The following is a 13,782-nucleotide window of genomic DNA, read 5'->3' as shown; positions in this document are numbered from 1 at the left end:
GTTTGGTTGGAGAAACATTACTGGTTGTGGACTGCTGTGGAAGCAGAGCATTTTTATCTTGGTTTAACATCTGTATGATTAATGAAAGGACGAGTTTGAGGATGACTCTCATATCCATAAAGCTCATGGATTGCTTGTTTAGTTTTTGCTTGTCAGTTAGGTTACCTGACATAGACTTAATTCTTCTCACAGTTTTCTCCCCTTCCACCTCCCCTTCTTTTAAATGAGCTTGAGTTGCTAAAATTGTTCTAATTTAATTAATTTATCTCAGAGCGTCTCTATTTTTAAGACACTTGTCTAATTAAAACTGGACTGTGACCCCGCACGATCATCATGAGCAGCTTTCGTGTGTTTGTGAGGTAATATGTGTGCATACTGTATATTTAAACGTCCATGTATCCTTTTGTGACAGCCTGTCCTTCGGGATAGTGTTAGAGAGGCTATCGGTGAGCGCAGGCTGATCTGTGTGCCTCCTCTCTCAGGACCCATTCAATCTCTCAGCTCCTGCTCTCTCCCTTCACGCCCTCAATCTTCCCCAGCACTCAGCACTGGAAGCAGGAGAAGAGGTAAAGATAGGCTGTATGTTGAGACCTTGAATGAAAAATACAAGCAATGCAGCTCAGAAAGGAAGGGACATCAAAACGTAATGTCAGGGCTCATAAATGTGCATATTTTACGCTCTAAATGTGTTCTCATCAAACCTGTTGTATGAATGCCAACTGGGAATTTGTCCTATGTTGCTCAGGCTGTTGCTCATATACTCCACTGTTGCTCTGAGCATCACCATTTTAGCTGAATTGCCACTGTTCAGTGGGCATTCCCAGCCAGCTAATTACTTGCTGTAGTGCCACTATTGTAAGAGCAATAGATGCTGGTTTCATGATTGGCTTCTGATGGGCAAATCTGCACAAAAGTTCAGCTGCTGAGAGATTCTCCACAGTGGGCAAATTGTGTTCCACAAGTGGTTTTATTTTACTCAAGCCAGACTGAAAAAAGCATTTCTGGGCCTATGAGGGAGAATTTATCAAGTTAGTTGTTCCTTAATGCCATCAGGATGCATTAGGTTTGACAGACTGTCACCTGGGATATTAATTTATGATTTAAAATAATCATAATAAAACCACATGTATCCAGGGTTTGTGTTTGTTTGTTTCTGTTTACTGCTGCAACTGGACACTGTTCACTGTTTACAATAAACAGACCCTATTCACTGTAAACTACTTTGGACAGCTCGGGGTATGGTTCTTAAGCCTAGGAAATGGTGCGAAGACACTAAAGAATATTAGTTTCAGGCAATAAAATATATTGCAATAGTAAAATGTTTTAATATTTACTGATTATTTGTATCTTTTAAATCAGAAAATAATTCTGCAGAAGCATGACAAGTTTTGCAGTACCTTTGTAATAGTCCTGTTTACCATGGTCAAGATAACAGGTAGCATTTATCTTATAAGTCAGAACTCAAAACTATGCGCACATAACTGCTTTTGCTTCATCTTTACTGTCTGGTTTTACAGACTTACTTGTTTTTCTCTGAAAGGCTTCTGAGTTGTCAATCAGTCTTTCTGGAATTTGGTAGCTGTGTCACGTTGGTGTTTGTTTCTGAACAGAGAGTGCCTTTCTTTGCCTTAGCATCTTTTTTTTTTCTCTGATCTCATATTGTTTTTATGTTACATGTAGGTGGAGATGAACATGTATTTAGATTTGCTGGCAAATGTGCAGTCCCGATATCATACATCCTGCCTGCTTTCGGTATAGCGTATCTTAACTGTCTCGCCCATACATTATGAGCTGCCAGATCTTGTTCTGGTAAAGACAGCAGATGGGAAGCCATAATTGATCTGGATCTGTGTTTGAACAAGTATATTTACGCACATTAAATGTTCACCGTCCCATCAGAATGTACTGTTACAGTTAGATAGGGATGAAAGCAGACGCATTCGCACATAAAGTTAAACATGTTTTTCCTTTGTTTACCAATTTAATACCGAGTATGTATAGAACAACAACTTCTACCACCTACTCTGTAATCATTGAGAAAATGAGAAGATGGGGAAAAAAAAAGTATCATCTGCATAGGTGAGTTTGAAACGCTGAGTTTTAGTACACTCAGTTGCTAGTTCATTGAGTGCATTGAATCATTGAAATACACCAGTCCTCCAATAAAACTTATCTTCATGGAAGTTTGGCCCAGTTCAGAACAAAGATTCACTTCCTACATACTGAAACTACCCACTTGTGATCTAACAAGCCTGAACTGTGGGTGACACCATCAGCTGAGTTGGCACTTTACACGGCTGCAGCTTTTCCCAGCATCGTTCTGAAACTGTTTCATCATCATACAAATGAGATGAACCAAATAACAGAAACACAGTTGTAACATTGATTGGGGGTACGGATTCATTACTATTAATTTTGGCAAGGCGTACCTAATAAACTGGCAACTTGGAAACTGGCTTTTGATAACTTGCATTTGTTAATTCTTTATTTACTGTAGACACAATCTATATCAATGCAGTTTTCATGACAAACATCAAAACTAATTCTCAATCCAGAAACATGTTCTCAACATCCAGTGTGTCATACATCACACAGTGTGCAGCAAAAGCTTTTGGCACTTTACGTGTTTAGATTAATATCCATCATGCAATCTCATCAGAGAGGTTTCTGAGCCAACATTCATTCTGTAGCATGACAATGACCACTGAGTCATAAAGACCTCATAAAGTCCTACGGCAGATGGTATGAACCCCTGAGAGCCCTGATCTCGACATCATGGAGTCAGCCTACGATTACATGGGGAGACAGAGGCTGCCTCAATCCACAGAGTAGCTGATGCTTGCCAAGATTCTTGGAACAAACTACCTGCCAAGAACCTTGAAGAACTGCCAGTGTACCTTGGAGATTTGGTGCTGTTTTAAAGGCAAAGGGTGGTCACACCAAATATTCATTTGATTTAGTTGTTCTGTTAACTTCACTGTGTGGGAAGTTAATGAATAACTGAAAATTATTCATTGCAATATATTTGAAAGCATTCTCAATTTACTGTTCTGCTTTAAAACCATTGCAAAATACTTACAAATACAAAAATACATAATGAGTTTATTCTATTGATGTCCCTGACAACATTATCATGACAAACATGAGTAAAGATAATCATTTCTATATTGTTACACTATCACTATCATTTATTCGTTATTAAGTAAAACAGCATTAACATTCAGGAGGACCGGCAGATGTCTGTCATGTTTCACATTTTGTACAGGCCATGCAATCCTCTGGAGCACCAGAAAAAAAAGAAAAAAGTAAACTGACAAAACCTCAGACATGAAACTGTCTCAGATTAATATCATATGGTGTCAAATGTTCGTAAAACAAGACCACAGTAACACTTGTTTGAAATTGTGCATGTGTTCAGCATTACACACCGCTGCTTCCCTAAAACTGTTAGTAAAACTCTAACGTACATTTCAAGTAACTTAAAGTTGGGACTGTGCAATAACATAGATTTGGATGTATTGCAACTTGATTTAATGCCAGAGAATGAATACAGCTGTCAGTCCGCTCGAGGATACCGTGTCAGTGTCACGGTTTGACCCGCCTAGGCATTAAAAGTGCACGCGTCTATGATTAGAAGAGAAGGTCATGTGACAAAGTACAAGTAAGGGATATAGGTCAAGGGTGGTTGGATGGATCAAACCCAGGACTTTCATCCAGAAGACGGGTTCACATTAGTGAGAAAGTTACGTGGATTTTTCTTTTGTAACACAAGAAATGTACTTATGTCGTGTAGCATTTTTAACACGTAACGTGTGTAAAGTAACTTAAGTGATGCACGTACCGTTATTTAGCTAAAATGACTTATTTTAACCCAAACCATGACTTTTGACTAACACTAAGGTCATTTTGGTGCCGAACACTAATCAACTAATTTCTTCTTCTGCCTGGTTTTTGGTGACTAAATCTGGCCAGTTTGTTTGTTGTTAGTATGAGCTGATAAACTGTGTGTATGTGTGTGTTTATTGTATTTATACAATCCTTAACATTTACACTGCAGAGTTATGACATCCAAAGTTGTCCCGTTCACAAACTGTAATTAGTTTAAGTGGAAGATGAAGTATGAGGTTGTTGAGTTAATGCTTCTCAATAGTTTGACACTAAGAGTATAATAAATGAGGCCTGGGAATCAGTCTGGTATCGCAGCACACCAACTGTCGAAACAGATGTGTGTGTATTTGTGATGAAGTCAAAGTGGCTTATCATTAAATACTGTATACAGTTATTTATTGTTAATTTATGGTTTGCCTGTTGGTCAGTACTATGACTCTTAGTCAGTTCAGTCCAGAGTTTGCAGTTGATTCTCATTTCTTAAACTGCAGTGAAAGAAGCTTTTATACGTGTTTTGCCAGTGAAGATACATTTTGGATGGTGTTTGCCACAAAGGCAAACATAGAGATTTGATGAACTCGTTCAGTGATCCTCAACTGGTGGGTTGAGACCTCTGTGTGTGTGTGAAAAACAAAAACGTTTTAGGTAACAAAAGTCCACAGAAAGCCCACAGAAATACTGCCATTGTGCTCTTATTTTGAAGGATACATTTTTCTGACGGCACAAGCATGCAACCAAAATGTTGGTAAAAGTTGTCACCTGAAAAGTTGTTTCTCATAAAATAAGATAAGATAATCCTTTATTAGTCCCGCAGTGGGGACATTTGCAGCATTACAGCAGCGTAGTTGATAGTGCAAACCTTACAAACAAGAGTAAAAACAACATCGTACAAAAAAGCAACATAGCTAAATAAGTAATACCATAATAAGTGAGTAGGTAAAGCACTTATGACGAGGTTTTGTATTAGACAAGTCATTTTTTAATTTGGTTTTATTAATTCCTGTCTGCCTTTTGTTTACTCTGTCATACAGTTTAATTTAGCTTCTTTAAACTTGATAAGTGTCTTAAACTTGTATAACAAGCATATACAGTATCCCTGTGGTTTCACTGGGTTTTTAGACTGATTTGCAATTTTGTTGGCTTTTTAAAAAAGAAATTGAACAATGCATTAAATCATGTATTGTATTGTATTACTATCATATTATTTATGAAATTATTTTGAGACTCAAAAGTTTCAGAAATCTGGGTCGTGAGTTAATGACTTAGGATAAATGTGGGTCCTCAGGCTGGACATGTTACGAACCACTGAACCAGGTGTTATATAAATCGTCTCCTAGCAGGAAATTGTATTTGTATGAAAATGTTGTGGATTACCACTTACATACTTTCCTCCTGAGAACTGAATATTTCCATCTGTCCATTATTTATACCCGCTTTATACTGAAAAGGATGACGGGCGCTGGAGTCCATCCCAGCTCACATTGGGCGAAGGCAGAGTTCACCCTGGACAGGTCACCAGTCCATCACAGGGACAACACAGAGACAGACGGAAACAAAGACCATTCACGCTCTCATTCACACCTAAGGGCAATTTGTACAACCACCAATTAACCTGAGGTTCATGTTTTTGGATGGTGGGAGGAAGCTGGAGTACCCGGAGAGAACCCACGCAGGCACACGGAGAACATGCAAACTCCACACAGAAAGGCCCAGGACCGGATTCAAACCCAGAACCTTTTTACTGTGAGGCGAGAATGCTAACCACTGCACCACTGTGCCGCCCCAACTGGATATTTCACATAATCTATTTTAATGCCACCCGGGCATCACATGTTCACTGATAGATGTTCTTTGACTGAGCAGCATAATTGGAAGAGCACACAGACAAGGATAGAGCTTCAGTTAAAACTTTAGGCCGCCTGTGTTTAATATTTATACAGTACTGTCCAAAGGTGATCTGCACAGCAGCTTGGAGAATTTCTCATTATTTTGTGGATTTAGGCCATCTCAGATGCTTTGACTCTTCTGTTGTTGTGTAAAGTAGCAGAGAAGGATCCAAATGCAGAATCTCAAAGATCAAATTCAGAGTTCTTGAAGAAGGGAGGTGGAGGGCTGACCTGGGGCAGTGAGTGGCCTCGGAAAAGAGGCTGGTGTGGGTTTGAAGGGGGAGCCGGTGAGTTGAGGCTGACGAGGCAGGCAGAGTGAGGAGACTGATGACTGGAGGGAAGGTAGTGAGTAGTGAGCACGTGGTGCAAGGCAGCCTGACGGTGATGAGAGAACAGGTTGAATCTCTGAGCACAGGAGAAAAAAAAAACACAAGTTCATGCAGGGGACACAATGAACAAAACTTAGATAAGATCCAAGCATCTGAGAACGAGTTGTAGAGCACCGGGTTGTTTTAAGCAGGAGAGGTTGACGACATGATCGACTGCACGAGGGTTGCAGGTGAATCAGGGGAGGTGAGTTGGAGCCGGGAGTCAGGAGAGGAAGGCTCAGCCCACGTGAAACAAACACAAAACACAGAGGCAGGCAGGAAAATACAAGGAAACTAATGGGAGGAAACTTTGAATCCTGGACTGACTCAGTGATGTTGATCTCGCGGCTCTGTGGGGTCACACCGTCTGTTGCACAACGCTTTGTTCTTCTTGTCGATGCAGACAGTTCTTTGTGACTGGTGTATGTTTTTGGGTCCAAGTGCGAAGTGAGGCAAATATATAGACACTCGGTCTATAGGCACACAGAGACACCCAGCTATATTGTGCCACCTTCATATTTACCTGTTTCAATGTTGACAACACCTGTCACAGCAGTTAATTTTACTTTACTCGATTATTCACCTTCCCACTGTGTGTCTTACTTCCTAATGATATGTTCATAGGCTGAAAGGTGATGTGTGTGGAGTCTGACAGGAAGAGGTAACGAGACCACAACAGCTTCACACGACAGATGACTTTAATCTCTGACAGGATATTCACATGTTTGAGCATCTGGACCCCGCTGGAGATGTAACAGTATCTCTGCCATCACACTACACACTGTAGGAATGTGAGAATGGACGATAGAGAGAGACCCCCCCCCCCACACACACACACACACACACACAGAGGACACAACAAAACAGAAAGGGAGGAAATTAAGAGGACTGGCAATATCGAATTGAAGAGCGAGTTTGTGAGGTGGAAAGTTATTAGAAAGGATATAAAACAAGTCCATCAGGGAGAAGGTAAAGAAAGAATTCCAACCTTTCCAAATGATCGTGTGTCTGTTTTGTGCTCACGCGTCGATGGGCATGTGTTGGCTCCTTTATCTTCACTGACTCGCAAACCTGTTCAGGGGCAGAAAATCTACCGCATCCATTAATCTCATTTTAATAATTGATGCCATCTTCTCCAGAAGGAGTTTAGCCTGGACTGCTGGCATAAAATGAGACATTTAGCGCTTTCTGGTAATTATCATATTAGTTTATTCATGCCGATTACGCCAGTGTTCGGCCAGTGGAATGGTTTGGACGCACAATATCTATTTAGTTGTATTATGGTGCTTTCCGAGGCCCTCCGCTGCCTGGACCACCAGTTAGACAGCTTTTTAGTCATTTACGCTGCACATGGTATGACTGAAATGATGTACATTCCCAGCATCGGGAATGTATGTGAACTGTAAAGTGAAGTGTGCGCTGCATCTGTTAAACACGGGCACATAATCCTCGCAGTAATCACTTACACGCTTATCACATGTACTGTACTGTATATGTGGCACGTGTAGGATTTAACACTGTGATGTTCCCAGAAGTAATTACAAACAATACTACACTGCATGAGCATTTTTTTTTCCCTTTTTATTATTCTTTATTTTCATTTCTCATTATCAAATATTTACATGCTAACACACTTGACAAAATGGTGAACATTGTACCTCCTAAACATGTTGACATAAAGCCCGAAGCCCCATTGTGCGGAAGTGTATCCTCACAGAGCTGCGAATGTGGCCTCAGACTCGTAATCTTGTTTTCTTATATTTCCTCAGTACTTATGTCCACGTCCCTTCAGGTTTCTGATTCTTCTCCATCTTAATGTGCTTTACTGTCATTTAAAATTGAAAAATCAGTCTTACACATCTGTGCGTCACACTAATTCTCATAACCAAACTCACTGAGGGCAAGTAGAACACAGAAACATTTGTTTTCATAGAAATAATTTAAAAGCAGTTGTTCTGAATAATTAGAAAATTGTTTATTTGACACATAATTGGAAAAAAAGAAAATGTGAGAGAACAGGAAACAGAATGTAAACAGCAAACATTCAAATTCAACCAAAAACTACCATGTTTACAAGATGGTTTATTTCTTCTTTAATTTATTTTTCTTATTTTAGGATCATGCTCATTAAACAACAGACATGCATTGTTGGACACTGGCCAGTGTGAATTTTGACTTTTGAATAACTGCGCGGTGGCAAGATAATGAACACTGTTGGGAACACGACGTTCATCGGATTGAAATGAAGGAAAGACATTTGAGCGCTGTGAGGAGAAGCTCTGAGTGACCTTCACCTGGTGTTTTACATTGAACGTGCAACTCCAGTGAGTTCATGAGGAACCGCGAGTGGACGACCAGTAAGAGGTGAAAACACGGCCTGGGACTTTATTATTCAATGAGAGATAGAAAGAAAATCGAGTTTCTTTTCAGTTTGAGTTTGAGGCAACCTAAAAGGGAAGATGTTATCAGTCATTGATCAATGCGAAGTGCAATTAAATAGTAAATGCAATTGAATCAGCTGCAGACATGACTTTGACTCATTTTCTGCACCTATTTTCTCCTTTGCCCACAACTATGAAGCATTCATTAACATACCTGCCCTTTAAACTTTTCAAACCTTTTCAATCCTGTTCTTAAAGAAATGATCATTTGATTAGGAATTTTTCTTCAACAGTAAAAAAACAACAACAATGTGCTCACGACTCCCCGTGTAACGTTTCAAAGCCTTCCTCTTACATTATCTCCCATGTTCACCGCTCTCCCCTGGAGGAAATCTGTTCCACTCTGATGGCTCCTGAGAGAATATTTCATGACTTGGGACTGTGCTTTATGGGTTTTGGGGGTGGCGGGGCTTTAAGTAAACAGACACGGCTTCTCCCTGAAGAGAAGCAAGACACCGGAGAGAGAACCACCCCTCCACCTCCACCAATAAAAAAAATTAAAAAAGCGGGAGAAGGAGCGTGTTTGAGATCCACATTCCCCCATCAAAGGCTGCTTAGAAAAAAAAAGTTATGTCGTTACCAGATCAAATATTCATGAAGCTGTTTGGTAGAAGAGCAGATATAACTCAAACACAGACACACTAAATTTAGTCGTGAGTGTGTCTGAGAGTGATGGCCAGCGTGTATGTATTGTAAGAGTGTGCGTGGGCTTACGTGACTCCATACTGCAGGAGTGAGTGAGTGAGTGAGTGAGTGTGTGTGTGTGTGTGTGTGTGTGTGTGTGTGTGTGTGTGTGTGTGTGTGTGTGTGTGTGTGTGTGTGTGTGTGTGTGTGTGTGTGTGTGTGTGTGATTGTATTCAGATGGGAGACCGTCTGTACATCAGCTTAATGTGTGAAAAATTAGAGTGTATTAGGGGTAATGCTTTTTGTGAGTGTGTTTTTGTCCCTGTGTGTATAATAGATTGTGTGAGTCTCACTGTGTGCACAATTATGGTTGTTCCCCTGTGTGTGTGTGTGTGTGTGTGTGTGTGTGTGTGTGTGTGTGTGTGTGTGTGTGTGTGTGTGTGTGTGTGTGTGTGTGTGTGTGTGTGTGTGTGTGTGTGTGTGTGTGTGTGTGTGTGCAGCCAAAACGAGCTGTCTTATCTAAAGTTGCTGAGAAAAATTGCTGAGAAATGACCGATTCCCATTATGTCCCTCACCCCACACACACACACACACACACACACACACACACACACACACACACACACACACACACACACACACACACACACACACACACACACACACACACACACACACACTAACCTGTCCTTTCACCGTACTGCTGCACAGTGATTCAAATATCAGCTGCATTGCAGTAGGCTACAACTGTACTCACTCTCAGTCCAGTTCATTTTGTCCTTTCCCTCCTGGTACTGCTCATACTATTAACACACACATTTTTTTATATAGTAACACAAGTGAATGATTCTTTACCAACATTTTTAAAAGACCTATGGGCGCACACGATGGCACAAAATCATTTCCTTCCTAAACAATGTTTCACGGGAAAATAACGACTGCATTTGTCAAAGAAAAGTGAGGACACTTAGCTCCATTTTTGTGTCGGGTTTGGATAGAGCTTCTAACATCTTACATTTTTGTTCATGTCATATTATTTAAACTTTTTCCTCACTTAAATGTTCTAATTGCAGTGTTCATATGTTGTTCTGTCATTGCCCACTGTGCTTCGGCTTGAGCTCCCGAACACAAAACAGTTTTTTATTTCTTCTTATCATGGAAGTGGACGACACTTCCCTCTGCTCCCACCGTAGAAAAAAACAACCTGTCAAATTAGATCACGACCACACACTGAGGAACCGGCCTGCGTGGTCACACAGACACGGCCGTATGCAGGTACTTTGTGAACTCTGACCTTACTTTTCATAGTCAGCGTGTTTCACTAGTGCATTTGCGTCTGATTTGTTGGGGCGGCGTGGAAGAACGAGGGCGTCAGCCGCCTCCTGTCACCGCCCAGGTTACGGTAATACGCCGGCAACAGGAGGGATTCATATTTCACGGCTCACTGAGTTCGATCTGCGCCTTGAAGATGCCATGAAGCATGTGCAGAGGTTTGGTCACTGGACCGAGGTTTGGCTGCAGGAGTGCAAAGAATAAAACAAACTGCTCTGTTCAAGAGTTTGACCTTTGACTTGAATGCCGATACCCAGTGCAGCTGAAGGTTTTAACTTTGAGATCTTGGCCCGGTGAAGCTTCTCCTGCTTCGGGATGATGTACAACTCTGGGAACAGCTTTGCTATTCCAATTTGACATTTAATTAAAGTCGGCAATCTTTGTACTTTTTTAATCTTGGTGGAACATCTGCACACTCCTGTTTTTTGTTGTTGTTCTTTTTTTGAGTCGCTTCCTCACAATACGGAGCTTTTTCATGTTTCCCAACTTCAAATTCTCGCAGGATTCCATTTCAAATTGTGAAACACCTTCTGGAACACCAGGAAATTAGAGCATTTCCATGTTTCTGTCCATTTCACTGTTATTTTCCTGTCACTGTCCATGCGTAGGTCGAGAGGTCAAAAGCAAATAATTGCACGCGGCTCTTGCAATCACTCGGGAGAATTTCCAACCTCAAACTGAAAGGAGCTTGTTATTATGGAGTGCTGAGATATCTTAGGAGTAGAACATGTGTGTCAAATACCTGAAACTTGCCTCAGTTTGTTGTACTTTTCTTTCCCACATCTTGACCTCCCCTCCCCCTCTCTTTCTCAGCCTGAGAGCAGCTTTGTTCTGTTCAGCCAGGTATATGCATATCTCTCTCTGTCTCTGTTCCTGCCGTTGTAATTATCTCCAACACTTGATAAAACCCCTCAGGCTCTCTCTCGCTCTCCCTTTCTCAATCTTGCTTTATTGCCTTCATTATATTGCACTTAATCAACCTTTGGTGCTTTACTCACGCTGCTTTCTGATATGTCTGTCCTCGTCACACACTTTCTTCGCCGTCTCTCAACTCTGTCTGTTTTATCTTCTGTCTCTCTCTTTCCATCCGTCCTCCCTCCTGTTCTCTGCACTCCCGTCGTCTCTCTCTCTCTGCCATTCCTCGGGTTTTCCCGCAAATTAATTAGTCAGAAATAGGTCAAATACCAAAATATTCGATCTCTGTTTCCTTTCTCTCTCTTATTCTGTATCTAGTTTAACTTCAAGCTCGTTTACTCCCACCACCTCCAGTCTCTGCTCCTTCACAGGGCTCTGCTTTCATCTCCGATGGTTGCACGTTTAATCTCACGCCCTCTCATGCTTGTGCACACCCGCGAACCAACACGATACACTTTGATGCTTTCACTACGTGTGCTAAAAGGTGTAGTGAGTTCCTCGGGAGGCTGTGGATTTTCTGCACTCATTCACTTGTTGTTTGACATCTTCCTCCATATGACTAAAAATTAAGAAATGCCTATCTTTTTTTTTTTTTTTACTGCCAGTGCAGCACTCTCTAACTCCACCAATGCAAAGCAGAACACCTACACGCATTCACATTTATGTTCAGCTGCAAACCAAGCGATGGCTGCATTGTCACGCTATGTGTTTAAAGACATGGAAGCAGACACGTTCCACTGATCCCTGTTTCTTTGAATGTCTCACATTATTACGTATTCCAGCTCATAAATTCATATCAGGCTGAACACAGCAGGACCACAACTGTGCGAGGGTGTGTGCGCTTTTCTCTTTGAGCTTTTTAACAGGAACAAACTTGGAGGGAGGAGTACATTAAATCAGCTGAAGGCAGAAGCTCAGATGAAATGTCTCCTCCCTGAGGATCACATAAGTTATTGTGTTTGTTATCTGTGCATTGGTTTTAATTTTAGCTCTGTTTGATAGCCATTTGAGACACATGGACATATTTGTGTTTAAAATGTTTGTCTCTGTTTTGTATTTTCCAGGATGGTTGAATACTCTCTGGACTTACAGAACGTCAACTTCACCGCCATCCGAACAGTGAGGGTGCTGCGGCCTCTTAAAGCAATTAACAGAGTGCCAAGTAAGTCACAACACCTCTTCAGACTGGGTTTCCCTGTGTTAAAGAAAAATCACTCAAAGTCCTGTTCAATAGTTTGCTGTAATTTATGTTTTAATTATATTTTTATACTGATATAAGGTGATTCTGGGAATGGAAAATAATCCAGAGCATTAAGAGTCCAACACTTATTCCTATGGGCAAAGGACAAGAGGGTGGGGTAAACAATAAGTAAATTCTGACCAAAAGGCAGATGAAAACAACGGTCTATCTATCAATCAAGAAGGGAAAGAAAACCATCATCAAAGGGTTTAGAAAACATGAAGGGACATGTGGAATGAAGGTGGGGGTGCAGTTTACCTACAGATGTTACTGAGGTTGTAACAACAAGGTGACTATGAGCGTGAGATGTCATGTTTGAGTCATATTTGTCTGCCTACTCCTGAGTCATGTTTATCTGCCTTTCTGTGTTGGCCGTGTGGTGAAGTGGCGGCGTGTCGGAGGTGTTCCCCACCTTTGCCCTGAATCACCTGGGATAGGCATCGTGACCCTGTATAGGATATGAATATCTGAAGGCCAGTTAAAAATAATACAGTCACTTCAAGTCTGCTGGTGATAACAAGGGAGAGTGAGTAACAAAGACTGCAGTTTGTGAGTGACTCATAGGACCTTTTTTTTTTCTTTTCTTTTTTTTATGACAGACAGAAAGAGTTGAGATTATGCTACAGACTTATTTCATTTTTCTGGTTATTACACTGATGACTGCAACCATTTTCTTTCTCAACAGCGGCTGGAGACAGTCATGACAGACCTTTAACAAAAATAACAGCTCATTTTCATCAGTTGTGTGTTCTCTGTAGGGGAATATCATGCCAATTACAAAGTAAGAAAATCTCATGTCTCAGAACAATGATTCAGTTGTCATCTGATTTCGATTCTCACCCAAACTTCAAAAAGACCTCAGCTCTAATTCAAAGTTCATGTATTCTCATCATTTTTTATTTACTATTTTTCAATAATCTGTACAGAAGGAAAGACCCAGCTGGTTTCACACTAAAGCATGTAATACATCTGTCAGTCCACTCAACGACACCACTCAGTGTCACGTTTTACCTCTTCTAGGCACGTACTACCAGTGTGGGATACTTTTCTTGTCAGTAATCATTAAAATAGGATAATGATAAATCATT

General features: G+C 40.9%; 1 protein-coding gene across 1 annotated transcript in view; it reads left to right on the top strand.

Moving 5' to 3' along the window:
* LOC138615727 (voltage-dependent T-type calcium channel subunit alpha-1I) overlaps nt 1-13,782 on the top strand; it is a 230,881-nt gene that overhangs the window by 101,006 nt on the left and 116,093 nt on the right. The window contains exon 5 of the mRNA XM_069689510.1: nt 12,519-12,616. Within this exon, the coding sequence (XP_069545611.1) occupies nt 12,519-12,616 (98 nt within the window). The remainder of the gene's footprint in view (nt 1-12,518; nt 12,617-13,782) is intronic.

The sequence above is a fragment of the Brachyistius frenatus genome, unplaced genomic scaffold (genome assembly GCF_029030835.1).
Source record: "Brachyistius frenatus isolate BFR_SWC_R1_liver_20210118 unplaced genomic scaffold, ASM2903083v1 Contig_7, whole genome shotgun sequence".
Taxonomy (NCBI): domain Eukaryota; kingdom Metazoa; phylum Chordata; class Actinopteri; family Embiotocidae; genus Brachyistius; species Brachyistius frenatus.
The sequence above is the reverse complement of the archived record's forward strand: the minus strand, read 5'-3'. Positions and strand labels throughout refer to the sequence as shown.